This window comes from Periophthalmus magnuspinnatus, chromosome 14, assembly GCF_009829125.3.
Source record: "Periophthalmus magnuspinnatus isolate fPerMag1 chromosome 14, fPerMag1.2.pri, whole genome shotgun sequence".
Classification (NCBI taxonomy): Eukaryota; Metazoa; Chordata; class Actinopteri; order Gobiiformes; family Gobiidae; genus Periophthalmus; species Periophthalmus magnuspinnatus.
Genome location: NC_047139.1, coordinates 11,111,433 through 11,137,496, shown reverse-complemented (window position 1 = coordinate 11,137,496; position 26,064 = coordinate 11,111,433). Strand labels below are relative to the sequence as shown.

General features: G+C 39.5%; 1 protein-coding gene across 2 annotated transcripts; it reads left to right on the top strand.

Moving 5' to 3' along the window:
• The first annotated feature begins 686 nt into the window (after nt 1-686).
• fgfr4 (fibroblast growth factor receptor 4) lies at nt 687-17,643 on the top strand. 2 transcript variants are annotated; one of them, XM_033978205.2, is made up of 21 exons: nt 687-1,097; nt 3,750-3,967; nt 7,480-7,670; nt 8,037-8,187; nt 8,276-8,332; nt 8,749-9,018; nt 9,309-9,398; nt 9,485-9,651; nt 9,740-9,863; nt 10,450-10,640; nt 10,902-11,040; nt 11,127-11,317; nt 11,543-11,688; nt 12,219-12,340; nt 12,429-12,539; nt 13,138-13,328; nt 14,513-14,635; nt 14,951-15,021; nt 15,111-15,248; nt 15,334-15,439; nt 16,664-17,643. In XM_033978205.2, the coding sequence occupies exons 2-21, from the start codon at nt 3,871-3,873 to the stop codon at nt 16,838-16,840; spliced, it is 2,853 nt and encodes a 950-aa protein (XP_033834096.1). In that variant the 5' UTR covers nt 687-1,097; nt 3,750-3,870; the 3' UTR covers nt 16,841-17,643. The 2 variants fall into 2 exon arrangements, with proteins under 2 accessions (XP_033834096.1, XP_055082398.1); XM_055226423.1 differs by lacking the exon at nt 687-1,097 and adding an exon at nt 1,627-1,775 and having other exon boundaries at nt 16,664-17,637.
• Nucleotides 17,644-26,064: the final 8,421 nt, after the last annotated feature.

Sequence of the window (26,064 nt, the reverse complement as noted above, 5' to 3'; positions counted from 1 at the left end):
GAAGTCATCTGATAACAATTAACACAAAGATGTTAATGTAAAGTTTGAGTGCTTATTGTTCAAGGTCCAAATGGGTATTGTTTTTATTGACTTAAACTATATATGATATGATAACTATATGATAATGCCAATTTTAGGGGAATAATAATAATTTTTAAAAAAAATTAATAATTTTTTTTTTTTTAAAGTAAACAAAAAAATCCTAGGTCTTGAGGAAAGATATACAAACACAATTATTTGGAAGTAAATTAATAAAATATATCTTATTTTAACATTTGATTTTATATTTCTCTTTAGAACAGAATGTTACACGCTGTAGAGGAGTTATGTTGTGTAAGTGTCATAATCTGTATAAGAGTTATGTTGCATAACTATCATAATCTAACCTAAAAAGTGCATCCTAAAATTGAAACCTCTGTTCTAAGCAGTCTTTTAAAACCGTACAGGCCCACAGTGTCCCCTAAAAGGGGGTCTCTCTGTCCCTCCCTCTGCTCCTCGTGCGCCTCTTTTCTCCCTCTCGTTCAGTTCAGACCGTTGTCCTCGCGGCAGCCGCACTTCAGCAGCGTGTGCGTGTCTCCGTGCGCGCCCTCTGAGTGTGAGCGTCAGCGTCATTCATTCACTCTCTCTCCCTCTCACCCCCACCTTCTCTCTACCGCTGCACGAGCTCCATTTACACAGCAGCCTCGCGCAGCTCAGGAGCAGACCGTTTGAGAGCGAGCACCGCGAGGACGTGCCGCGTAAATACGCACGAACACCAGCGTTTGAAAAGTTACGCACGGTGATCTACAGCAAGTTAAACTAATTGTCGGAACCTGTCTCTGCCCCCTGAGCGCAGAAAGTGGATGTGTATCGCATTTTGGACATTTTCATCACGTTGACGCCGCAGTGTTTTTGGGGCAATTCGTGCCTGGACTTTGCACCCTGTGTCCCATCGCTTGTTTTGAATGGATTTATAATACTTTTCAAAGGAACAAAGATATTTTTTATTCGGATAAAAGACGGTTTACAATCTATAAAGACTGTTTTTTGGATACGACTTGGGACAAATGTGGAGTTTAAGACCGAGGCGAGAGGACGCGGAGTAGCCCCGGGACGAGGTGGGTGAGCGGGGGAACCTACGCGTAGGGACAGCTGCGGCTCCCCAGGAGCTCCGGCTCTGATTAAACCAAAACAAAACGCGTTTTTCACACTTGGAACCACTGTGTGTTCTGAGACAGGCTTGTTTTCCCATGACTGAAGTGGTAGAGTCAGAGTTAGTGATAGTGCTGGGCTTTCGCAGTGAGGGTTCATTCATTGGCGTCTCTCGGATATTTACAACTGATTAAGATGTCTCCCCAATCACGTCCCTAATGGGACAGCCTATTTCCCGCAAACGCGACGTTAAAACATAACTTAATGTTAAACTGTAAAATGTTCTCCAAACATTAGTCTTCAGCTCTTTATTATTACATTCCCAGCATTAGGTTTGGGTATTTAGTGAAGCAGATGGGTTGGTTTGCACAGAGGGAGGCTGGAGGGAGGAGGGGGAGAGGCTTTTTGGAGGGGGGGAGAAGATTGCTCCATGTATTGACTTGTCATTTGCATTGTAAACTAGAACAACCACGCCACGGCAGATTTTACATTTCAATTCCACATTGTTAGCCGACTCGGGTTGGGAAACACTGGGAGGTTAGACATTGGACTTCAGCTGGGATTTGGACTCTGACCACAATCCCACAAGACCTTAACAACTATAAGAAGAAAGCTGTTAAGGCAAAAGTGGAGACTGCAAATGGGTAAATACTGGATAGAAGATTTGCTCAAGTTCTAGTTTAGTTGTGGGTGGCACTAGATTGACTCAAACAGCTAATTTAATTCTTGCATAAATCTTATACAAACCCTTGTATTCATTAAGTTCTGGTTTGGTTCCTGGTCTAGACTTGGCTTTTTGACCCATTTGAAAGCATCTATTGGGTCTCATTAACAATTTTGTCTGTCAGCTTGGTTTGGTACAGTGCCATGTATTTCTTGCAGAGTCGTCCTGAATTTAGTCCTGGTTTGGTTCTAGATTAGTCCTGGTATAAGGCTGAAAGAGCCAATTGTGTCTTAATGTTTTTTGATCTGCTTTGATTCTCACAAATCTTATACACTGTAATCTTTTTTTAGTCCTCTCTTAGACATGTTCAGTTCTGGTTTGGTTCCTGGTCTAGACTTGGGTTTTGGTCCCATTTTAAAGCATCTATTAGGTCTCCTTAACTGTGTGTTATCTTGGTTTGGTGCGACTTAACGCCATGTCGTATTGTTCTAAAATTTTAATGGCAAAACTAAATACAAAAAGCTTAAACTAAATCTGTTAGCTAATTATTTGTATCCATTAATGTCAGCTTTCAATCTTAACCTTTCAAAACTTGTTGCTTCTGCCCTGCTAAGTATTTTTGGCAGAATTAGCAGGAGCGAGAGGGTGCCGTTTGGGTATAGGAGCTTTCCAGGCTTTAATTGGGAGAGAATGGGGCTCATTCATTGGAGAGTTGTTCATTAAAAGTGCACTGCTGCCTCAGACCTGGCGCCTGCCGTTTGCCACATGTTGATTTTTCCAGGGTAGACCTCCCCAATAGACACGCACACAAAATATAAAGCCTCTTAGTTTCAACCCAAGATACAATCGGACCACTTTTCTAGGTCTAGGAAACGTTTCATTGAAAAAATGTTAAAAACTTAATTTTCTCATCCAATAACATAAAATGCAGAAATAATTCATAATGTGTTGGGATTTTTTATATTTTTATTAACCATCTGACAGCAAATTAATCCAAGATATTTCAAATTTGATGCTTAGATTTTAAAATTAAATGAAATATACTTTATTGTCCTAGAGGGAATTAGTCTTGGGCAAAGTGTTGACATCTGCAGAACGCACAATAAGGACAATACAATGTTAGAAATACATACGTTTAGCTAAATATAGTCAACAATATAGCACTATAGCTTCAGTCAATTCAAAATGACTATAATATAATACTATAAAAGCCATTTAAAATAATCAATTATTATTTTTATCATACATAGTGGAAGCATAATTGATTGGTCCAATAGGAGTTGTGTTTCTAGGCAGCCGTGGAGTGTTTTGGTCCAATTCTAACCCACTGTCCAAACCATCCCCTTAATGCGTATTATTCATGGCTCATTGTGCTCCATTTGAATTGGACATTAACCTGTGTATGTATGGAACAGGTGAGCTGGACACGACATCTCCGAATGTGTTTAAATATTCATTCATCTAGTACAGTCCAGCGTAAATGACAATTCAGATGTCATTTTGAATAGTTAATCTTGCTGTGGTGGTACTACACTGTCTAAGTTAAAGGTGCACTATATAACTTTTCTAGTGGCGGATCTAGTATCTACTTGTCTCCAGGGAGATGTTATTGCTTGGCCTGGAATGTTGCACAGTAGGTCATAGTCAGCAGTACTGCCTCTCCACAGATCAGACCTGTAACTTGACCTAGTGACATCTCCTGCTTGTCTCCATGGTAATACATAAATTTAATGCCTGCCTTGGTTCATCATAGTGTTACTAAGGCTGAACTTTGAGTCTTTTCTGGTTTGTTTTCTTGTTTACTTGTCCAGGTTTGGTTCCATTTGAGTCCAGATCAGATGTAGACCAGATTTAGTCCAGTTCTAGTTCTGGTTTAGTCTGGGTCTAGTCCAGGTTTCCAGGTGCTAAATGCTGCTAAATTGAATGTCTTTAACTCTTACTTTTTCCATTGTAGGTTTTCCGAGGTCTATCCGATGCCTTTTTCCAGACTGTGGTTCTGAGGCGGTCTCCAGCCTTGGTCCAGTCCTGGTCCAGTAGTTCTTTGGTGGGAATCCTGTCAATACTTTGCTGGAACCATGTCGGGACTAAAACTGGTCTTAGTTCTGGTTACGGTCCTTCTTCCCTGTCTGTTTTCCTCTGTGACCTGCAAAACAATCCAACACAAGACCAAAGGTAGGACTGATTAAAACTTGAATCTATCGAAAAACCTAAAGACAATTTTCACATTTTTAATATCAAAACTGAAGAAAAAGTGTATTTTTGTTTATTTCTAGTGAAAATTTTCATTACAATACTATGCTTAAGGTCTGATAACTCAGAACACATGCTTCTTAATGTGCACAGTTTGTCTTCTCCAGGCACCTGTAAAGATTAGTAACAGGAAGTTTGTTTGGTTTTTTATCTTTTTTTTACATTTGACAGCTGTGGTCAATTTGAATTTCAGGACTTAGATAACTCTGAGATAGATTTTAGCCTTGCTTTGTCCTATTCTTTTAGAACAAGATAAACTTCTTTCTCCAAAAATCTCCCTCAAAAGTCTTGGGTTACCACGCAAGAACCCGACAGACAGTAGCCCTGCATGTTTTTACACAAATGCTGACACTTAATGCTGCACAACTCACCGATAAAGAGCTCAGATAGTGCTGGACCCTGGTCTCCACAGTGCCATCCATTCACCGGGGTCCACACGCACGCTCCTCTCCTCACGGGCACGCTCGTTGAACAGACGCGCACGGGCAGTTAGTGTAAATGAGCCGTTTTTCCAGGGCAATTTTCTATGTGATTGCTTCCTGCAGTGTTCGTTTAGTGAAAAGGCGATTTGTTGGGTTCGAGCTGCGGTGAAAGGGGAACAGAGCGCGCAGTGGTAATGACTTCTGAGCGAGAGGGGAAAAAAACAAAACAACAAACCACAATACAAAATCATATTGGGTTGATTGAGATAAAGGGTTTTACTTTGAATTTGGACGTGGTTTTGGCGTGGTTTGTCATGTCTTAGTCCTGATTTATTCTAGATTACTTGATGTAGTTTGTCTCATCCCGGTGTTGTTTTGGTTTAGTCCTGGTTTAGTCCTGGTTTAGCCCTGGCTTAGTTCGATCAGCCTTGTAATGTCCAGATTTGTTTTTTGTGCAGTCCTGGTTTAGTCCACACACAGATCTTTGTCTTGGTTCAATCCTGATTTACTTAGTCCTACTTCTGTTCTGATTAAGTCTTGGTTTAGGTCTTGCTTTATCCTAGTCTACTCCCAGTTTAGTCAATTTAAGTCCTGATTCAGTCTTGACAGTGTCCTGGTTTAGTTCTTATTTGTTTCTAGATTAGTCCTAGTGCAGTCCTGGTTTAGTCCTGATTTTATCCTAGTTCAATTCTGTTTCAGTCTTGACTAAGTCCTGGGTTAGTTCTTGCTTAGTCCTTGTTCAGTCCCTCTTTAGTTCTTGTTTTAGACCTGGTTTAGTCCTGATTTAGTCTACTTTGGTCGTGTCTTCTACCTCCACGTAGGACAGTAGATGCCTGTACCTTTTGTTGCATAGAGGTTAATTGTGAAGCCGCTGAGTACGTGGATTCCTCCCGAGAACAGGCCTATAAATAGAAGAATGAAAAGTTGCCGTAGTTGGCCGGGCAGCCTTTGTTTGGTTTGTGTTCTGTTTGCCCTCTCGCCTTTGGGTGACAATTCACACTCTGCCGCGGGTTCAATTCCAGGGCAGCGTACCCCAGTCTCTGCAAGTTCATTAGCAAGGCACTATATTACAGTCCATGTCTAGTTAAGCTTGAATTGGTCAAGTTTTACTCCTAAGTCAGACCTGGTTCTTTTCACTTTTGGATCTAGATTAGTCCAGACCAAGTTCAATGTCTAATTTGCTCCTAATACATCTGTATATCTTATTTAATCAAAATCTAATCATGTTCAATTAGACCTGGTTTGGTTGGTACTCGTTCAAAACAAGGTCTTAATCCAAACTTGACAGCACTACAAACAGCATCCAAAAAGCTATTATTACTTTTTGCTTCGAGGGCGTTGAATTTAAAGGAGATTGGTATTTGATTTTAAAGCAAGATAATACTTCCCCTGAGGCGCATGGCTTGGTCTTCTCCGTCTCCGGTCTGTCCCAAATGCCCCCCCCCCCCCCCCCAGTTCGGTATCTGAAGTCTGGAGGAGCCGGTTTAAAGTCAGTGCTACTGTTTGGAGTGCTGATGGAAAAGCCCTGGAGAAAAAAGAATGAATGTTATCAAAGAAAGGAGAGGCAGCTTCAAGGAAAAACTCCCGACTTTGAAGTGAGGTGAATGGGGAGGAGAGTGAGGAGGAGTGGGGCTAAACCTGTGCTGCAAATTGAGTGAAAATAGGGACTTAACTAGGACTAAAGCAGGACTAAGACTTGTATACAGTAAATACATTTAAGTGTAACCTACATGGCTAAATTAGAACAAAAATAATTGTGTCACTAGATTACTTACCTGGACTATACAGCAACTAATCCAGAACCAAACCAGGACCAAACCAAGTCTACATCAGAGTTTTATCTAACCTAAAAAACATACTGCTAAAAGACCTAAACTTTACTCTAAGATAACAATTAACTTATGCTTAACAAAGAACTGACCACAACAATGATACACCCCATTATGAAATTACCAAACACATAAAGCCTATCCAATTACTAATACCAAACAAAGATTATCCCGGGATTAAGACAGAATTTATCCTGGCTTTAAGTCAAATATTGCTTTGACAGAATGCAGAGCTGAACCAGGTCTAAACCCGCGGGCAGTTTTCGCTCTAGGTAAATCCCTCTGGAGTGTTTTATGGAAAGAATGCACCTCTCTCTTCTCTCAAGGCTGTTGTGATTAAATGGTTTTCAACGAGTCGTGCGGGCGTTTCCTGTCATGTCTCCCGAGATCGTAAATCTGTGCGTGCTCCGAAAATAATTACATGTCTAATGACACCCACGCGGCCTGTCGCTACAAGCAGCTCCTCATCCACTGCAGACAAATTCACTCAGCAGCTCGAGTAAATACAAGGAGTCAAAACACAATACACACAACAATGCAACTACAGATTGTAAATAATCATTATCTTTCCTTTTATTGATATGACAATATATTATTTGTTACGTGCGTGTAGCTGTAGGCTGTTGATTTGTTCTGAATGTGGTGATGTCGATCTTATTTTTACAATATCAAAAATCCACAAATGTTGAATCTTTTAAACTATATATTAAGTGCCCAGAATCCACAAAAGCTATAAATCCCATTTCAATTTAAAGATTCATTTTTCAGGTTGGGGGGTCGACCTCTTACTTTTTTCCATGGAGATGTTATTGATTTACTGCAAGGTTACATAGTGTGGCTTTAACTTACATAATGCACCTTTAATATTGGACAATATAAATGTCATTAACTAATAATGGCTTACACTTGTAATGCGCTTTTTCAAAGCCTCTCAAAGCACTACACTATAGTCATTATTCATTCCTTTCCACACTTGGTGATGCTAAGCTACTACTGTAGCCACAGCTGCCCTGGAGCAGACTGACGGAAGCGAGGCTGCCTTCGGGTTGGGGGACCAACACGCTAACCGCTGAGCCACTGTCACCCCTAAGCATCACTAATAACTGCACATGAAATACCACTGTTCTTTACTTTTGGCAGTCCAGTTGGCAAAAAAAGGTTTAAACTCACATTTACTTTTCAGGTTTGCGGGTATCCAGGCCACTGATCCTGCCTGGGTTCCCAGAGAATAGCAGTGCGGTGGTGGGGGGACAGACTAAGCTCCTCTGCAAGGTGCACCGACCTGACAAAACGCAGGTCCAGTGGCTCAAAGCGGAGATCAGCAGCAGCTCAGAGGAGAACCAGGGCCAACGCTTCCATCTTCAGGCTTTGACAGTGAGAAAACCAACATAAAATTATCAAGAGCTACACTCTAACTAACTCTTTACATGTTAAACTGCTCTTTTCTTACTACTTTTTACTTTTGTTTTTTCTGCTATTAACCTTTTCTCAGTAATGAAGCTTTGTTGACTCCTTGCTCACATTTCTAATGGTTAATCTTGTGGTTTGCTCATTTCTTTTTTCACAAAACAAAAAAGCCACAGCTAAATATCTAACACGTCTAACCATAATTGCCTAGCTAATTACCTTCTACCTTGGCTTTTCCAACACAAAAAGCAAATATAATTCTTAGAGACGTTTTTGGTGTGTTTTTCTTCTTAAATGCGTAACATATGTTTTTTTTTTGTATTCTTTGTTTAGCCTTTACAGAATAATGGCACTAAAACCTACTCACTCCATTTGACAAACATCACAGCAGAAGATGGGGGAGAGTACATCTGTTTGGCCCAAAGTGTCCACCAGGGCCAGACTGTGCAGGCCATGGAGTCGGCATGGCTTCAAGTTATCCCAGGTAAATATGAGATTTCCTAAACAACTTAATCAAATACCTTGAATAATCTCTTATAAATTAGATTTTAACTAATATATGGATGTTTCAGGTACCACTGCATCAAAAACATTGGATCGGACAAGCTCTGACATGTCAACATCTCAAGGTTGGTAAAAAGTTTTGTAAAATCTAAATTCAGTGCAGTTTTGGTTAAAGCAATAGTAGTTCTGTGGGTGAAAGTAGTTGTAGTAGTATGGCATTTATGTAAGTAAATATCTTAGAGTCAAGTTGGTTAGTAGGAAGAGATAGATACATACTAGGCATATTGACCTCATGTGAGAATCCCGTTCCTTTCAATGGAGAATTTGGGAAAAGCTTTGGTGCAAAAATAATATATAAAGTAGGTTGATTTGTGTCAAAGCTTCAATGTTTATGTGCAACAACAAGTCAACACTGCACCGATTCTCTGGGAGGCTTTAAAACGGCACTGTAGTCCGTATATAACTTATTTGCTGTCAAGATCAGTAACCCCATGTAAACAGCCATCGATGTAGTATTTTAAATGTACAGTTCTCACCTCAGATGTTCTCGAGGACTTGCTGGAGGACACCACGGAACACCTCTTGCTGGAGCCAGGGAACGTGATGAAGCTGAGGTGTGACCTGAGCTCTCGTCCCGGGATGGCGGTGTCTTGGTACAAAGATGGAGTGCGGGTCTCAGCCACGCCCCGGGTCCAGATGAGAGGGACCTCCATGGAGATCGCAGACGTGACCTACGACGATTCTGGGGTCTACGTGTGTGTCCTCAGAGGAACTAAAGCGCCTCTCAGGAACTTCACCATCACTGTCACTGGTAAGGACTTGGTTCAGACTTTGTTTTGATACTGTTTAAGTCCTTTTCAGCCCAACCTAGTCCTGTAACTACTTCTGGTTTACTTCTTGCATGGTCTGTTATGTCCTGTCTTGATTTTAGACCTTATTTAGCTTGGTTTTGTGCTTTTTCAGACTGGTTTTATCCTCCTATTTTAAAATTTGCTATGTAAATCAAATAATTGAATTAATCCTGATTTAGTACTAGATTGTTCACCAATTATACCTGGTTTAGTTCTCAGTTCTAACTCAGTTCTGACTTTTTCTGCATAGACGCTCTTGGCTCCGGTGATGATGATGAAGACAACGGTTTGGACGATGCCTCGGCTGAGATTGAAAATGATCAGGTTTACATTTCACGAGGTACGGTTTGAAAAATGTACACAAACATGTTAATAATCAAAATAAATAGTTTCTCATTATAACATTGTCCCTGTGTCTTTATTCAGGCCCTTATTGGACTCACATACAGCGGATGGAGAAGCGCCTCTATGCGGTCCCTGCTGGTAATACTGTTAAGTTCAGATGCCCTGCCATGGGAAGCCCTATGCCCTCAATACGCTGGCTTAAAAACAGGCGAGAATTTCGGGGAGAGCACCGCATTGGAGGAATCAAAGTAAGAATATAGAGCAAACATTAACTTTGTAGCATCATTTGAGGTGGGAGTTTGTGCTAATTTTCCTATTTATGTTTCAAATTTATAGCTAAGACATCAGCATTGGAGTTTGGTGATGGAAAGCGTGGTTCCGTCTGATCGGGGAAACTACACCTGTGTGGTTGAGAACAAATATGGTTCTATCACACACAGCTATGTCCTAGATGTTCTAGGTAAGAAACTAAACTATGGTCTTTGTATAAATACATAGGTAATTTTTGGATATTATGTTTAAATGCTAAATTATGAAAAGAAGGCTCTAGCTTAGTTCTTATTTAGTCCTGGTTTAGCTTTGAGACCAAATAGATTTATTTATTTATTTATTCAATGTTTAACCGGGTGGGTCAATTGAGAACAACTTCTCATTTACAATGACGACCTGGATAGGCAGCAACAATAAAACACATAAAACACAAACACAATACACAACACAATAGATCCAGTTTTAGTTCTGCTTTGGTCCTGGTTCAGCTATTATTAAGCCTTAAAAGGGTAACCAACGCTTTCGTATTGTCCTGGTTTAATTATAATTTTGCCCTTGTTTAGTCTCGCTTGGCCCAGGTGTTGTCCTGGTTAGCACTTTCTCCCAGCCCTGGTTCAGTCCTGTTTCAAGTTATTGATGCATTCCTCAGTGTAATCCCCTTAGCCCTACCTCATTTAACTCATATGCCTCTTCTCTCTGATCACTCCTGAACTTTTGAACTTAAGTTAAACCCTTTCTAAGTTGTATTTTTTTTTTTCTTTTCTCTCCACCTCCAGAGCGCTCCCCTCATAGGCCCATCCTCCAGGCAGGTCTCCCCACTAACACCACCGCGATTGTGGGTCAAGATGTTCAGTTCTTCTGCAAGGTCTACAGCGACGCCCAGCCCCACATTCAATGGCTCAAACACATCTCCAAGAACGGGAGTCGATACGGGCCAGATGGCATGCCCTACGTACAAGTTATCAAGGTTAGACAGTGGAATTGAGGCAAGAATAGTCCTGGTTCAGCTTTTTAATCCTGGTTAAATTCTAGTTTGATTGGACTTGCTTTTGGATCCCAATTTTACTGCATGCATAGTTCACTTCTAACTTAGTATTGGTCCTGGTTTAGAACTAGTTGATCTAATAGTTTAGTGCTTTCTCTCGTCCTTGTTTTAAGTGAAATATTTCTAATTAGTTATTTATCATTCGTTGCATATTAATGTTTAGCTTTTTTCTTCTTTATTTAGACTGGCAGCTTGAACATGTCTGAAGTAGAGGTCCTCCATCTTGCTAAGGTAACACTAGAAGATGCTGGAGAGTACACTTGTTTAGCTGGAAACTCCATTGGCTTTGCTCACCAATCTGCATGGCTCACTGTTCTATCAGGTAACTATTCAAAAAATGTCTTAAATAATCACAAAAAATAAAATCTAAACATGTTATAATCTAAACTTTAAAATTCTTTGTCCCAGAGGAGGAAGCCAACGCTATGGAGGCAATGGAGACCAAATACACAGATATCATTATTTACGCCTGTGGGTTCGTGGCTCTGATCATGGCGGTCATCATCGTGGTGCTGTGTCGAATGCAGGTTCACCCCAGACGAGAGCCTTTCGACGCACTTCCTGTCCAAAAACTCTCCAAATTTCCTCTTCGCCGACAGGTATGTACAAATAATTTTACATTTTGACACAGTTTGGTTTAGGCCTTGGTTGCCATAGTGCTTAAAAGACATGCAAAAACGACTGGGTTTAATCTTGGTTTAGTCCTTGGTTTGATTTAAAGTTGAGTCTATGGTGAGTTTTATTATACCACGTTTAGTTCTGCTCTGATCGTACCTTTAGAATTGATCCAATACAACATTCATTTAATCTTGTTCTTCTTGCAGTATTCTGTGGATTCCAACTCATCTGGAAAGTCTAGCGCCTCCTTGATGCGAGTGGCGCGGCTCTCCTCCAGTTGTTCCCCAATGTTGGCTGGAGTTATGGAGTTTGAACTGCCCTATGATCCTGAGTGGGAGTTTACAAGAGAAAAGTAAGTCCCCCACATTTCAATACAGCGTGACAGAATGTAAGATGAGGATTTCACAGTTTTGTAAAACACTAAAAGCTAGACATGTCTTTCAGTAGTATGGTGCTAGTATTCTGGATAATCTTGATGTCTTGATATGTTGACTGTTTTGACCAAGTCCCAAATATGTTTTACATTCAGCTTGAAAAATAATGATAAATCTTATGCAGACTTGGCATAAAAATAAAAGGAAATTCATGAAATTTGCTATTGGCTTCAACTTTCCGCAGAGTATAATAATTACTTTCTGATAGTGAAATGTCAAATGTCCAAACCTAATTAAACTATATCCTTATTTGAACTTTTACTCTGATCCGATCCTATACAACCCGGTGTTCTTCTACATTTTATTTGGCTCTTTACAAACAGCAGCGTTCGTGTCTCGGTCTGTCTGTCGCGGTTTTCAAAAGCACCAAAAAAGCTGAAATTATAGCCGCGTGCTGCCGTCTCCGTCCTGGATATTTTTAAACGTTCGTGTTTTCTTCTCTTTCTAGTTTGACTCTGGGTAAACCGCTGGGAGAAGGCTGCTTTGGTCAGGTGGTCCGGGCCGAGGCTTACGGTTTAAACAAGGATCAGATTGACAAGCCCACTACGGTCGCTGTCAAAATGCTCAAAGGTAAAACAAAATACAATCTCAAAATGCATCTATTGGACGAGACGGGAAATATTTTTAATTGTAATGTAAATGCACTTTGTTTTTTCAGATGACGCCACTGATAAAGATTTAGCCGACCTTATTTCAGAAATGGAGCTGATGAAAGTCATGGACAAACATAAAAATATCATAAATTTGTTGGGAGTCTGCACACAGGATGGTGAGTTTTATTGAAAATTCCAAAATATTCTTAAATTAATATAAAAAAAAATACTATAAGTTTTATCTAAATTTTATATCAGTCATTTTATATTGAAAGAATTGTCTTACTTACTGATTTATAGTTAAAAAAAAAAATATATATTTTAAAAGTATAGTAAAATAAATGTAGTTGTAAAAGTAGCAGTATCAGTAACAGACGTAGTAGATGACGTAGTAATAGCTGGAGCAGTAGTAGTTGAAGTAAGATGTAGAAATAGTATTAAAAGTAGTAATATGAAATGCGTTGTGTAGAAAATTTTAATTAGAAGTTATACTAGATTTTTACTTTTTTACTTTTTGTCTTAACACGTGAAAAACAGAAATAGTTCATTTTAAATGGTTTGCAGTGGTCCAACTTATCCCTGATTTACATGATCTATTTCAAACATGCTAATTATTCATTCATGAGTTTAAAAGTACTTTTCACAACTCCCTGAGACCAGAGCAAAGTTTTAACATGAGGATAAATCTGAGGGTAAACAGAAGACAATACATTAATCGCTTCTCTTAAAAGTCCCTTGCTCATCAGTGAACATAACCATTCTGTCCCTGCTTAGGGCCCCTGTACGTTCTGGTGGAGTACGCATCCAAAGGCAGCCTCAGGGAGTACCTTAGAGCCAGGAGACCACCCGGCATGGACTACACCTTTGACATCACCAAAGTCCCAGAGGAGCAGCTCACATTTAAAGACCTTCTCTCCTGCGCCTACCAAGTGGCCCGCGGCATGGAGTACCTCGCCTCCAAAAGGGTGTGTGACCGAAGCAGTTTTGAAAGTAGATGTCTTCTCCTCGGATCTTTCTCTAAAATCTAGTAATAGTTTGGGAGATAGGTAATATTTCATCGGAAACAGAGCTCGTTTTAATGAAGTTCATTCAAGTGTACAAAAAAAGTGTCATTTTGGTTCTTCCAAATGAATTTTAATTTGGGGTTATCTCATAAATCTTTAAAACCTCAAACGTCCTTATTGTGAAGTTTAACGCATTCTTGTTAATTGATACACAAAAAATGTTCAACAATCCACTTTATAGATGCACTATGTAACTTTTCTGGTGTTATGGCATTGCTTAGAATGTTCCACAGTATGGCATTAGACTCAACTATGCCACATTTATTCAATTGCATGTTTTAATGCTATAAATTACATTGAAAAAGCCATTCATTCTTACTGTGAGCTGCTTTATTACAAGTAAGTTTAATGCCATTCTGTGGAACATTCCAGGCAATGTAATATCATCTAACAGAGAGAAGCAGGTGGTAAATAGTACACTAGAGAAGTTACATATTGGAGCTTTAAATAAACAAAATTCTAACCAATACATTGTGAACTTGGTCTTTACATTGCAAGCAGACATCTTCCTGCACATTTCCGCCCATTTCCCAGCATGCATCGCCTTCAGTTTTAATCAGCCTGCGCCTTCTTTGTCCATTTTAGCTTCGCAGTCGTAAATTGCGTTGCAAACACTAAACTTTGGGTGTAGCTTCAAATTTCGAGGGCCTCCTTTCTGTCCAAGAATGCACCCTTCAGCTCAGAACCCTCCATTATGGTCCACGCCACAAATCCCAAAGTCTATTTCCAACAAAAACCAAAATAAACTTAATGACATCCATGCGTTTCAGTGTGGGTTAGCTCTGGCCGACTCCCTCCCTTCTACCACTGGTTTAACGTTTCTATTTAAAGATGTAGTAAGTCTCTCGAAACGCCTCGCTTTGTTGACTTTTCATTTTCGGAGAATTGAAGTAGTGAATCTTTCCGACCATTGCTGTATTTTAGGGCTGTCGGGCCAGAACCACAGTCCATACAAGTATTTTCATAGATGTTGTAAAGCCATATATGGTCAGAACACTTTGGACTTCCCGTTCGAAAGAATTTATGAGCAAAATATGGAAAATAATATCACGTACGAGTTTTAATGTAGTTTTGTTTTCATGCAGTGCATTCACAGAGATTTGGCAGCCAGAAACGTTTTGGTGACTGAAGATAATGTTATGAAGATTGCGGACTTTGGTTTGGCCCGAGGAGTTCATCAGATCGACTACTACAAGAAAACTACCAATGTAAGTACAAAAATATATGCGTGTACTGTATTCACTATTCCTCTTCCAGCTGTGCTCCTCTTGCTCGGCTCCTGTCTGCTCCTCTGTCTCTGCTCCTCTGGCTCTGCTCCTCTGGCTCTGCTCCTCTGGCTCTGCTCCTCTGGCTCTGCTCCTCTGGCTCTGCTCCTCTGGCTCTGCTCCTCTGGCTCTGCTCCTCTGGCTCTGCTCCTCTGGCTCTTTTTCTCAGATTTATCAAAAAAAAAAAAGCAAAATTACAAATGTCAAACAACAGAAAACAATTATGTAAAACTACCTGTATGTTGTTGTTTTCTATAGGGACGTTTGCCTGTAAAATGGATGGCCCCTGAAGCATTATTCGACCGGGTCTACACTCACCAAAGCGACGTGTATGTTTCTATTTCAAACCTTAAAATTCTGTGATTGAATTCTCTCAATCCAATTATGATTTATAATATATTGTTTTGAATTATTTCAGCTGGTCTTTTGGCGTATTGATGTGGGAGATATTCACTCTGGGCGGATCACCATACCCCGGCATTCCCGTGGAGGAACTTTTCAAACTCTTAAAAGAAGGACATCGCATGGACAAACCGTCAAACTGCACGCACGAACTGTAAGCATCAAATTGAAAGACACTTTTTAATACTTATTTTTAGCATTTATCCATAGAGTGTGTTAAACTGACTTGTGTTTTGCAGATACATGTTGATGCGTGAGTGTTGGCACGCTGTTCCAACACAACGACCAACTTTCAAACAACTTGTGGAAGAGCTCGACCGGACGTTACTGTCTATTTCTGATGAGGTACGTTTTCAGTAATATTAGCATTTTATTTGTTCTATTTATTTTGTTAGTTCTTTGTCAAGTTAAGCTACTTGAAGCACTCATTGAATCGAGCTGCAGAAAGGGAAATAATGGTCTTATTGACTGGGTGCGTTCACACTTCACACTGATGTACACCTGGTTTGGTACTGTTCTAGTCCTGGTTTAGTCCTTGTCTAGTCCAGGTTTAGTTTGTTGTTTAGCCCCAGTTTAGTGCAAATTTTTACGTGATTTGTGTATATGAACGCACATATACCATCTTCCTGTTATCATTGTATTTTTATTTTTTTTTAAATAGACAGTTTTTCAGTTTGATAAAATCCACTGCTTTTAAAGTTACAGTAGGCATAGTGCTAATATTTATTTTCTCAAACTGAGAAAGAAAAATCTACTCTAGATCAAATGATTTCAGAATTAAAAATATCAAATGAATGTACTGTTAGTTATCTTTTGGACTGATTCATGAAGTGTCAGAAGTGCTAAGGCTACATATGTTTGTGAGTAAATGTGCAGCACAGATGTCCAAACAGTTTAAATGAGATCGCACAGGAGAGCTAATAAACCCCAGCAAATAAAAGGTTTTAGCGAGCGGAGATGCAGGGGCCAAATAGAGAAAGCTTAAAGGCAAAATTTATACAACACCACAAACACTCCACGCAAAACACATTTCAGGATAATAACGGCTTGAAACTAGTTAGACTCATTTAAACTAGAGACAACATCTTTTTACATTTTAATTAGATTTATATGACAATTTTTTTCAAAAATGTCTAGCAGCAACTTCCTGAACTCCTGAACTTTCTGAACAACCTGAATTCCTGAACTAATTTTCGTACTATTCATCTCTTTTTCGTACTATTATTCCTAGTTCACATTCCAAATATTAAACCAGATATCAAAGTAATCCTTGTCTTTTTTTTGTTTTTGTTTAGTTTTATGACAAATCTTACACACATGTTTATATTACCTTTAAGGTAAAGTAACTTTTGCTAGTTTCACACTTCAATTTGTTTGGTTAAATCCACTTCTCACTCATTCAGATCATGACCAATACAAGACGTGGATGAGGAAATGTGTCTGTGTTATGAATTAGATCACAATCAAGATTCTTATCATATCATCTAGCCCTTTATCAGTACATTTTACATTAAGACATGTCATAGAATATACTGCTTATTCATTAAACTTTCCTTTCTCTGTCCTCAGTATTTGGACCTCTCCACACCTTTTGAGCAGTACTCCCCTTCATGTGAGGACACTTCCAGCTCCTGTTCCTCCGATAACGACTCCGTTTTTACCCATGATGCCTTGTCCACGGACCCATGCCTTTTGGGCTATCACGACATGCCTCATCGAATCCAGGCAAAAACGACGCTCAGATAAACTGAAATCTGCAACGTTTACTATTGGATTCCATTTCTAGAGGCCTTACTTTGGAATACATAGTAAATAGGAGTTGACACACTTATATAGCAGTACCATGTTTCTTAATGATCATATGAACTTCATGACATTTTGAAAATATTTTTTTTAGATTGTTTTTAAGAAAGCATGTCTAGACTTCTATTATTTATTTAGCTGATGTTGCTTACCAGACCAAATTCAATGGTACACCTTTTGTTTGCAGCTAATTTCCAAAATGCTAATGTTGTGCATATATTTCTAACTCCGTGGTTGAACAACATAGCAATTAGCTTCAGTTAACTGCTATATTTGTGTTTGGGCCAACTCCTGTTTATAGTCAATGCTACGGACATTTTCCAAAGTCCAAGGACCTCAGTTTGGGACCACATTTGGGACCTGTTTACGGACCCTCGGCTGGAGCACTGTGGAAATAAACTCTTTTGTTGATTTCAAAAAGGACATGTTTTTTGGACATTTTTGGACAATGATGTCAGAAAAACTGCAAAGAAAACGCAGCACTAAGTCCACCAGAGGAGCAGAAGAAGACGTCGTTCTGACAAACATTTTAAAGACATTTTTAACCTAAAAAAGATTTATTTTGATAAAAAGAAAGTGATGTTAATTATAAATCTCTTTATATAAGATTATTTTACTGTTGTTGCTTATTTAAGAAGAAGAAGCTGTATTAAACTCAGGAGTTCTTGTGTTAAAGTTGCTGTAGAGGCCTGATCATGATTTCCTGTGAATATATTTAGAATATTAAAGTATTAAACTATGTACATCATTAAATAACATAGTCTCTTCTCATTTATTTCACAAGTGTTTTTTTGTTTTGTTTTTTTAAGAGAAGAATGTTTCATTGTTTTGAAGATATTTGAGGGATTTTGCTTGATTAGTTTGGAGCTTTCGCAAACCAGTTTTTACTGCTGTTGTCCATAAATCAATCAAATACATGTATTACTACCCTAATTTAACTCAATTGTGCCCTTGGGCAAGACACTCCCACCTCACCAGTGTATTATGTTTACCTGGCTGCATGATTGGTGGTAGTCGACTGTGGGTACAGATTAGGTGCCACTGTGGCTGCAGAAGTAGTAATTGAGCAACGGTAGGGATGAAATCTGAATCATTATCATTACCTGAATTAAACAGTTCCTAACAGTAGCTAGTGTTACAACACGTATTACAGTTACTAATACCAACTAAGTCACAGCTGTTGTTTCTGTAGCAGTTTATCATAGCATTTACCGCATTTTTAGTCCATAAGGTTTGGGTTAGTTCATTATAACACATTTAGCCTACAGCACATGTTAGCATTTAAAGTTGAGGTACCTGATTTTTACTGTTCTAACAATGTGAAAAGGAGAATTAGTTCATTTTAAATGGTACAGTGGTTTGAGATCAGAAGCATTTTTCACAACTCTCAGGCCTGAGCATAAAAACAACTAGCATGCTAATGCACACTAGGTGGATTATTGGACAATATGCAATATATCTGTATACATTTTGCTCAAATACATGGTGAAAAAAAATAGGTATGGGGCATTTAACTTGCATGCAAAAATTCATTGTTTTGAATCATATTACAGGTATCTTTTGTTTTGTATCATAATGAGGTCATTGTATCCTTATTGTGGGACAGTAGTCCATAAGAAAAGCCATTGAATTTATTTCTAATGTAGCAGAAGACCCTGGTTTGGTCTTGGTTTGGTCCAGGCTTGGCCCTTTGTCTCGCCCTTTTCCCTGCTGCTGGGGACAATGGGCCTGGTGAATGGGAGACCCTCTTCACTGCGGGAGGGGGCAGAGCATAGGGACTGTGTGTAAATGAGGAGACTCTTATTATGATAATGTCCCACAGAAACGCCCCTGTCTTTAGCACAATCAGTGTCGGCCATCTTGGACACCCCAAACCCATTCTATTGCATTTGTGTAGTGCCCACCACAGCGGAAAATTGTCTTCTTCAGTCCAGACTGCATAAATACATACAGAAAAGTCTTAAACTAATATAAATATTGATATAGAAATGAACAAATCCAAGCTGCTTGACTAGAATAAAGGAAGATTTTTTTGTTACTAAAATACATTGTAATCTAATTCTAAGGTTGTCCTACTATTACTACTACTGCTGCTGCTGCTACTGCTACTACTATTATTTATCACCATTACCATGCCTACTATACCACTACTACTACTATTACTGTTTCACATTACTACTACCACTACGACTGCTACTATTACTAAAACCACACTACTCCAATCCAAAGATTTGTTCTTACATGTAATAATTTTAATAAAAGATGATTACACATTTTAGATTAATCACTCCACTCAGACAGATAAGGAGTCTAACCCACAACCTCCTTACTGAAAGGCAACAGGCTAACAACTCTGCCATATTATCACAGGGAGGAAACGTACACTCCACTCAAAAAGAGTCTATCCCAAATTCTTAGCAATGTAATAAAAATAAAATAAAAAGTGACAGATGGACAGATTGATTTGTCAGTTTTGAATGGGCCCTTAGACCACACAGACCTACATAAAGACACTCAGTCTGGAGATCACGACCTCTCCTCCCTGCTCTCGACCTCTGAACTTTGACCTTGTCTTTCTTCTCAACAACACACTGGTTCTGTCCATACTTTTCTTTTTATCATCAAAGAACGAGAAAAACAGTGGACAGGATTGACTTGAAAATGTCACTTTTCTTTCTCCATCTAACCCTGTCCTCTGCTTCCTCTGCTCCATCTGACCCACTCCTCCTCTGCATCCTCTGCTCCTTCTGACCCTCTCCGCTGGATCCTCTGCTCCATCTAACTTGATCCTCTGCATCTTCTGCTCCATCTGACTCTCTCCTCTGCATCCTCTCCTCTGCATCCTCTGCTCCTTCTGACCCTCTCCTCTGCTCCTTCTAACCCTCTTCTTTGCATCCTCTGCTCCATTTGACTCTCTCCTCTGCATCCTCTGCTCCATCTAACTCTCTTATTCATTCTGGCTTGTCTATACCCACCTCAGAGCATGGCCCTGTTAGTGTGGCTGTTTGATAGAGCAGTGTTAATCCCACATCCGGAGCTCTTCCTGTCCTTATCACAGTCTGAGAGGGACTTCCTCCAGCTCAGATAAAACAGGAGCCTGCAACAAGAGACACTATGTGGAGACCAACCAGGACTAAACCAGGGCTAAACCAGGACTAAACCGGAAACATGTTCATATTTGAGTAGTTTTTAAATGGACTTGTTAAAGCCAGATTAAGTCCTGGTTTACATTTTTGTTGGTGGTTTATCATATTTTCTTATTAGTATTAAATTTTCTTTTCTTTATTTCTTTCTCTCTTTCTCCCTCTCTGTCTCTCCTTCTGTCCATCTCTCTCTTTATCCCCCCTCCCTCTCCCTCTTTCTCTCATCCCCCCCTCCCTTCCTCCTTCTGTCCCTGACGTTTCTCCTCAGCTGTTCTTCTAAAATTTACTGCTGTATAATTCCTGGAGTGAATGGATTCTGTGCGGTTCTCGGACACAGGAAGTAGACCATGCCCAGAGTGCAGTGATGAATGATAGAGGAATGGATGAGTGATATTCAAAACCAGAGGACGCGGTTAAAGGGGAAGTGGTTCTGACCCCAAACACAAATAAACCTGACCTCTAAGAGCCCACTGACTGCAGATGTCCACCCAATTACACAATACAACCTTATGAGGAATGGTTCACTGGACAGAAAGCCATTGCTGGATTTCAGTTGAGATCACAACATTTTATAGGCCAATAATATTTAATGCAGATGGGGGGCAGCTTAAATAACAATTGTAATAATCAAGATTTTATTTATTTTTTGCAATTTAATGAGTTCCAGGGTACAGCCAGTAATAGAAATGGTCAATGGTTTTAGGAAAGTTCATAGCAAAGAACAATGTAATAAACAGGGAAAACTGGGACATCATCGTTCTAGAAAACCACCAACCCAAAGGTCAGCGTTGCAATTCCACCTCTGACCTGTTTGTAATGTTGTGTGCCTGGGCAAGACACTTCACCCATCTTGACTGTGATAGGGTGACCATCTGTCCCTCTTACGTTTGCCCTGCACAACCAAGAAGGCTACTTGTCCTACTTATTTAGAGAATGTTTGACTTCTTCATTGCATTGTATAAAGTATTTAATTATAACTATTATATTTGTTCTCTTTTTGAGTGTGTTGGCTTTTGCTGTAATGCCTACTGCTATTCCATCTCTCCTGTATTTCACAACATGGATTATTATGAGCTTTAAGCCATGATATAATTCTCGTTACATCATCAAAAACATACCTGGAGTTCTGTTTTGTTTCATTCACACATGTTTGAGTAATCCTTTATTATTAAAATTCTCTAAAGCTCAATATGCTCTGTTCCATATTTTGATGTCATGAAGTGGTACTTTTCAAGTTAACAGCTCCTTTTACCTTTAGTTCAGTAAAGACTGGCAATTCCAGAGCTGAAATTATCAAATGATTCTAGTGAAGGTGCACTTCCTGTGTTACCTCATGACATCACATGGTGGAACAAGGTTTTCTGTTTAGGAGAAGAACGCTGCCTAAATATACAGCGTACTAAACATGCGTAAATGAAACAAAACACAATTCCAGGTATGTTTTTGATGACGAAACCACATTAGAACATAGATCAGAAAACAGATAAATATGCTCCCTTTAAGCTGCATTATGTAACTTTTCTGGTTTCAGGGTCTGCCACCTGTTTGTCTCTGTGTATATGTTATTGGTTTGACATGAAAGTTTCACAGTATGGTATTAAATGTATCTATCTAGTATATATTGCATTACAATTTCCATTTTATTGTAATAAAATCTTCAAAAGCATGCATTCTTAATATGAGTGGGGTCGCCTTTCCACTGATCTGATCTGTAACCTTACCTCGTAGTGTCACCTGCTTGTCTTCATGGAGAGCGATAAGTTTAACGCCATACTGTGGAAAATCCAAAACAAAGCAATCACATCTTCATGGAAACATAGCTCAAAAATACAATATAACACTGGTGGTGAAGAGGTGGAAATGGAGAGGCTGAGGAGGCTGAGGAGGCTGAGGGTTCTGCTGCTGTGCTGGAGATGAATCAAATCAAATCAAATCAAACTTTATTTATATAGCACTTTTCATACAAAAAAAAAGTAACACAAAGTGCTTTACAAACCATTAAAATCAGTCCCACCCACCAAACCCACCCAGCCACCCGACAGCCCAACAACCCAACCCCAACACATCAATAATCATAACCAAACAACCCCCCACCCCAACACACACTCCCACCCCCCACCTCAACACATGTTAAAATACCTCAGTTTCATTTAAAATATGTTTAAGTGGAACAGGCTGGATAAAGATGAACCAGATGAGAGAGCGCCACCAGAGGAACCATCTGCACCAGGAACAGGGTCACCCACAGCCACAGGACACCAGCCCAGGGCCCAGAGAAGAGATGAGGTCAAGACCAAACCTCCAGGGCCCACGAGCCAGGGCCCAGCAGCCACAGCCAACCACAGCTCCCGGTGCAGAGGGCTCCTCAGAGGAAACACTGGCAAATCTAACTGATTGAGGCTTGATGACAGTGTGTATGACACAGTGTACAAATGGTTTGTGAGCATATATGGAGTGACAGTTGGGTAACACAGGAGATTTCAGGTGATAGTCTATGTGGGCCAGCAGATCCATACATTAGATTTCAAGAGGAGAGTTACCATTCACCTCGAAACATCACAAACGATGAAAAACCAGAGCTGTTTTGGCAACTGACAACCACTCAACCACACGGGGAACATCAGAGCCTCATTAGAAAATTTTAAAGGGCCAACATTACGCTGTTTTCTGATTTATGTTATAATGTTGTTTCCTCACCACAAACATACCTGGAGTTGTGTTTAGTTTTCACACATGTTTAACGCACAAACCCTGCACATTTAGGCTGACAGAAAAACAGAAAACACACTGATCCACCTTGTGATGTCGTGGTAATACAGGAAGTGCTCCACTGTGTTTTTAAACTCCATACACTTTCAAAATGAATCTGAATCTGAAAACTAATTATTATTAGAATTATTTTCAGGTCTGAAATTGCCAATCTCTACTAAACAAAAAGTAAAAGGAGCTGCTAACTTTAAAATGACCACTACATGATATCACAAGGTGGAAAAGGGGATTTTGAGCTTAAGACATGTATACAGACTAATAATAAAGAGTTACTCAAACATGTGTGAATGAAACAAAGCACAACTCTGGGTCTGTTTTTGAGGAGGTAACAACATTATAACATGGCTTAAAGCTCACAAGAGTCAGTTTGCGTAATATAAGACCTTTAAAAGATAATTTAATAAAACAATTTTATTTTGTTTTGTTTTTGAAAGAACATCAGTACCAGGCAGTGTGTTCTAAACACATCATTTTTGAAGGGTCTATTATTGGCAAAAAATAATATCTGAGATGCAGAAGACATTCAAATTTTTGCAAAACTCTCCTCGAGCCCCCCTGACCCCCTCCACACAGTTTATGATGAGGTTTTGTAGCATGCAGAGCCCCACAGAGCGATCCAAATATCAGCGCTGGAGTTACACACAGTGCTGGCCCTGAGCGACTCATTAAAGACTCTTACAGCGCTGTGTTTTATGACGGAGGAAACGGATTTGTTCTGAACAGAGGAGACACAGTCCTGTTGTGGCCTATGTAGAATTTACATTGTTGATGTTCACGTGACTCAATCTCTCTGAGCATTAAAAGTCCTATTTTACACAAAATAGACTCTTGTGAGCTTTAAGTTATATTATAATGTTGTTATCTTATCAAAATAGACCTGTAGTTGTGTTTTGTTTCATTCACACGTGTTTGAGTAATATTATATTATTAGTCTGGCCACATCTCCAAAGCTCATAATGCTCTGTTCCACCTTATGATGTCATGAAGTGAAAGTTTTCAAGTTAACAGCTACTAACAGTTTCTAATTGTAGAAAATGTATTCTTTATTACTCATTGGAGTAATAAAGCTGCACTCAGAGGTGCATTATGTCACTTTTCAGTGTCTGGCAACAGTTCGTCTCTTTGGTGATGTGACAATGTATGTGTGTGTGTGTGTGTGTGGGGGGGGGGGGGGGGGGGCGATGTATGTATGTATATCATTTAGTGTAATTTAGTGTAATTTAATAAATATAATACCATGGAACATAACAGGGCAAAGTAAAGAAAAGAAGCAGTTACAGTGAGTGAAAGTCAAATAAAAAAGAATATCTGTATGTGGCAGCAGCTCTACGAGGGCTGTAAGGTAAATCACAATCAAATCAAAATTGCAATTTGAAGAAATATAGTTAGACTATCACAAAGGTGAACAAAATATCCTGTTTGAGATCTGTACATGTTCTGAAATGTGATTCTTGTTTTAGTTTGTCAGTTCATATTTCAGTATTTTTGTCAATACTCCTGGATACATTTAAAATGAAACTTGCAACAGAATCTTATTATTAAAACAATCAAATCTAATCACAATTGCAGTCTTTGTTAGACAAATTATATATTTATACAGAACATATTTGATTTACTCTGTCATGATCCTCACTATTTAATATTTTGCATATATATATATTTAAAAAGTGTGTTTGGTTAGAGAAGAGGGGGGCAGGTTGTTATCAGAGCGGAGAGCCCTTGAGAGGCGCTAACGAAGCGGAACAAACGCAAACTCAAACATCCTCCACTGGGTCACAACACCAAAACATCTGCAAAACATTTATCTGAAATGATCCAACAGAGAGGAAGAGAGGAGGGGAGGAGGAGGAGAAAGAAGATGAGGAAGGAGGAGAGGAGGAGAGGAGAGAGGAGACAAAAGAGGAGGAGAGAGGGGAGCAGGAGAAGAGATGAGAGAAGAGGCCTGAGAGAGAGGAGAGGAGGAGATGGGGTGGAGAGAGGAGAGGAGATGAAGAGAGAGGAGGAGAGGAGAGAGGGAGGAGAGGAGGCAGAAAGTGAAGTGGAGAGAGGACAGGAGGAAAGAGGGAGGAGAGGAGGAGACAGGAGTAGGTGGAGAGAGGAGAGGAGGACTGGGGAGGAGAGGAGAGAGGAGATGAGAAGAGGAGACAGGAGAGGAGAAAGGGGAGGAGGCTAGAAGAAAGCATTTGTTGTTGCTGTGTCCTTGGGCAATACCAGACACCAATTTTGAATATGTCAAAGTATAATTTTGCCATGGTGTAATTAGCAGACTCATTTTGGCCCACCCCTCTAAAGTTTTGTTCAACTTTATGTGTCGGACCAAACCTGGATATTTTGAGGCCCCATAATTATAATTAATTATTATAACATAGTACAGTTGCTCTCAAACTTTTCACAGTAAGTTCAACAAAAGAAAAGGTCTGGCTTTCCGAGCACCATCACATATAAAGTAAGTACATAAATACACAGGTGTAATCCAAGTCTAAGGCAAAACCAGCTCCAAAAGTGGACCACATCATTGCAGTTATAAACTAGAAATGATCCAAAGGAGTAAGGTGGGTAAAATGAACTCTAAATTAGACAAACCCACAAAATGAAGAGCTGAAGTTCCACCTAAAGGAGCTTGTGCATCATCAGTTGTACATGTGCCACAGTTTGAGAAACATGTGTGTTGTATATATGGCCCACTGGAAAAAATAATGACCCACTCCGGTGTTGGACATTAGCCCCTTGTGAGTTCGCTGTACTGCTGTGATGGGACCCTGTGTGTGCTGTTAGCTTCATAAACACAGATAACCATCTGCAGCGCCACCCTTCCAGCAAATTCTCCCTCAAACAGTTTATTTTAGTACAATATTCCAGCCTTGTTGACTGGATATATCTGTCATGAATAAATCTGTGTTTCTCATATTCAAAGGCTGTTTGTGCGCATAAATGTGTTCAAACGTGTCAGTGTTTGTGTACACGTACAAGTATTTCTCTGATGTAGAATGCAGCGGTCAAAAATAGGGCTGTAGTGGCATTAAACCAAAATGTCTAAAATGAATAAACTATTTACATATATTCATAAATATTTTAGATGTAGAGTCTGCATGTTGTCACAATACTAAAATTTCAAACTCGATTTCGATATCAAAGAATAGACTCGATGCTCAACGCCAATTCAAATGCCACAATAAAAATTTAAATAGTCTGTTTTTAGAATAGAATCTGATTTTCAACATTAAATCACAGTATAGACTTTTATATCTATGTAAT

What these genes read in the sequence shown, in the direction of transcription:
- fgfr4 (XM_033978205.2), top strand. Translation starts at nt 3,871, where the DNA reads ATGTCGGGACTAAAACTGGTCTTAGTTCTGGTTACGGTCCTTCTTCCC. An exon ending in TCCATCTTCAGGCTTTGACA is followed by an intron (nt 7,671 to 8,036) that starts GTGAGAAAACCA and finishes TTCTTTGTTTAG; the next exon opens with CCTTTACAGAATAATGGCAC. An exon ending in ACTACAAGAAAACTACCAAT is followed by an intron (nt 14,636 to 14,950) that starts GTAAGTACAAAA and finishes TGTTTTCTATAG; the next exon opens with GGACGTTTGCCTGTAAAATG.